Here is a 2,208-nt window from a genome sequence, read left to right as displayed (position 1 = left end):
ATTGATAGTTTTCAATTTATGAGCTCAAGTCTTAATAAACTGGTGAGCAACCTACCAAAAGAAGCATTAATGTATACTCAAAGGTAAAGAGCTTGATTTAATGTCTCAAAAAGGAGTATATCCATACGACTTCATGGATAGCTTTGATAAATTCAATGAAAAGCTACCACCAAAAGAAGAATTTTACAGTATATTAAATGATGAGGATATAACAGATGATCAATACAAACATGCTCAAAATGTGTGGGATACATTCATGCTTAAAACAATGGGTGAGTATCATGACCTGTATCTGAAATCTGACATCCTTCTATAAGCTGATGTGTTTGAAAATTTTAGGAGAACCTGCTCAGAATACTGTAAATTAGATCCATGTTGTTACTTTAGTAGTCCTGGTCTTAGTTGGGATGCTATGTTAAAGATGACTGACATTAAATTAGAGCTTATGACTGATATTGATATGTTTCAATTCATTGAAAAAGGCATGCGTGGAGGTATCAGTTACATAGCCAACCGATACGCAAAGTCGAATAATAAATACATGAAAACATACGATGAAAAAGCGCCCTCAAAATATATCATGTATCTTGATGCCAACAATCTGTATGGTTGGGCAATGAGTCAATATTTACCAACTGGCGGTTTCAAATGGATGACTGAAAACCAGATTGATAAGATAGACTTAGCCAAGTATACAGAAGATAGCAATAAAGGTTTAATACTAGAAGTCGACCTAGCATATCCAGAAGAACTACATGATTTGCATAATGACTACCCTCTAGGACCTGAAAAAATAAAAGTCAACAAAGATATGCTTTCTAATTATTGTCAAGAAATAGCCAATAAATTCAATGTATCAACTGGTTTGGTTCACAAATTAATACCAACATTAAGCAATAAAGAAAAGTATGTTCTTCATTACAGAAACCTACAATTATACACTGATCTCGGTTTAAAAATAACTAAATTCCATCGAGTACTAGAGTTCAATCATTCCGCATGGTTGAAGCAATATATTGACTTTAATACTGAGAAAAGAAACAATGCTAAAAATGATATCGAGAAAGATTTCTTAAAACTAATGAACAACAGATTATTTGGTAAAACAATGGAAAACATTAGAAAAAGAGTAGATGTCAGATTAGTGACTGATGAAAACAAACTATCAAAAATGGCTGCTAAACCAACATATGTTAGCAGCAAGATCTTCAATGAAAATTTAGTAGCTGTTCATAAGATCAAAGAAACACTAACCTTAAACAGACCGGCATATGTGGGTATGTGTATCTTGGATCTGAGCAAGACGTTAATGTATGATTTTCATTATAATTATATCAAACAAAAATACGACAGCAAAGCAAAATTATTATTCACAGACACTGACAGCTTAACTTATGAAATTGAAACTAATGATGTGTATCAAGACTTTCGGAATAACAAAGACAAATTCGATAACAGTGATTATTCGCAAGATTCACAATATTTCGACAGGACAAATAAAAAAGTAATCAGTAAATTCAAAGATGAGGCAGCAGGTATACCGATAACCGAATTCGTTGGATTAAGATCCAAAATGTATTCATACATGAAAGACAATGACAAAGGCGGAAAAACTGCAAAGAGAATCAAGAAGAATATTATCAAAAAGAACATAACTCATGAAAATTACAAAAACGTTTTGTTTAATAACGAACAAATGTATCATAACATGAAAACCATTAGAAGCAACTTACATCAACTTGGAAGCTACGAGTTGAATAAAGTGTCATTATCTTGCTTCGATGACAAGCGGTATATTCACGACAACAGTGTGACAAGTTATGCATACGGTCACTATAAAATCTAAAAGGTTGGCTGCTGACGTCACGGCACAGCAGTGCCGGTCTACATACAAGTACCGCAAAATGAAAAAATGTGCTCGTACTATTCTGCTTTATCATGGTATGAATTTCTAAAATAAAAAAACATATAGATTTCCAAAAATAGTATAAGAAAAATACGAGATTAAAAATTGGTAGCCATTAAATGGAAAGTAGTATGGAGTTGGGTTGGTATGAGAACATTTTTGCAAAAATGTGCTCGTACCCCAAACTCCTATACTACTTACGTAATACGCGTGGGAGCGTCAATCAACTGAGATAAATTATAAGAGTGGTAAAAATCAACAAGTGCTCGTGCGTGGCGGCTATCGCCGTTCAAAGGTTGCAA

General features: G+C 33.3%; 1 protein-coding gene across 1 annotated transcript; it reads left to right on the top strand.

Annotated features, from left to right (window-relative positions):
- The first annotated feature begins 421 nt into the window (after positions 1-421).
- Positions 422-1,846, top strand: LOC138055519 (uncharacterized). The gene has a single exon (XM_068901435.1). It carries the CDS (start codon positions 422-424, stop codon positions 1,844-1,846), a length of 1,425 nt encoding a protein of 474 aa, XP_068757536.1.
- The last annotated feature ends 362 nt before the right edge of the window (positions 1,847-2,208 follow it).

This window comes from Montipora capricornis, chromosome 7 (assembly GCF_036669925.1).
Source record: "Montipora capricornis isolate CH-2021 chromosome 7, ASM3666992v2, whole genome shotgun sequence".
Lineage (NCBI taxonomy): Eukaryota > Metazoa > Cnidaria > Anthozoa > Scleractinia > Acroporidae > Montipora > Montipora capricornis.
The sequence above is the reverse complement of the archived record's forward strand: the minus strand, read 5'-3'. Positions and strand labels throughout refer to the sequence as shown.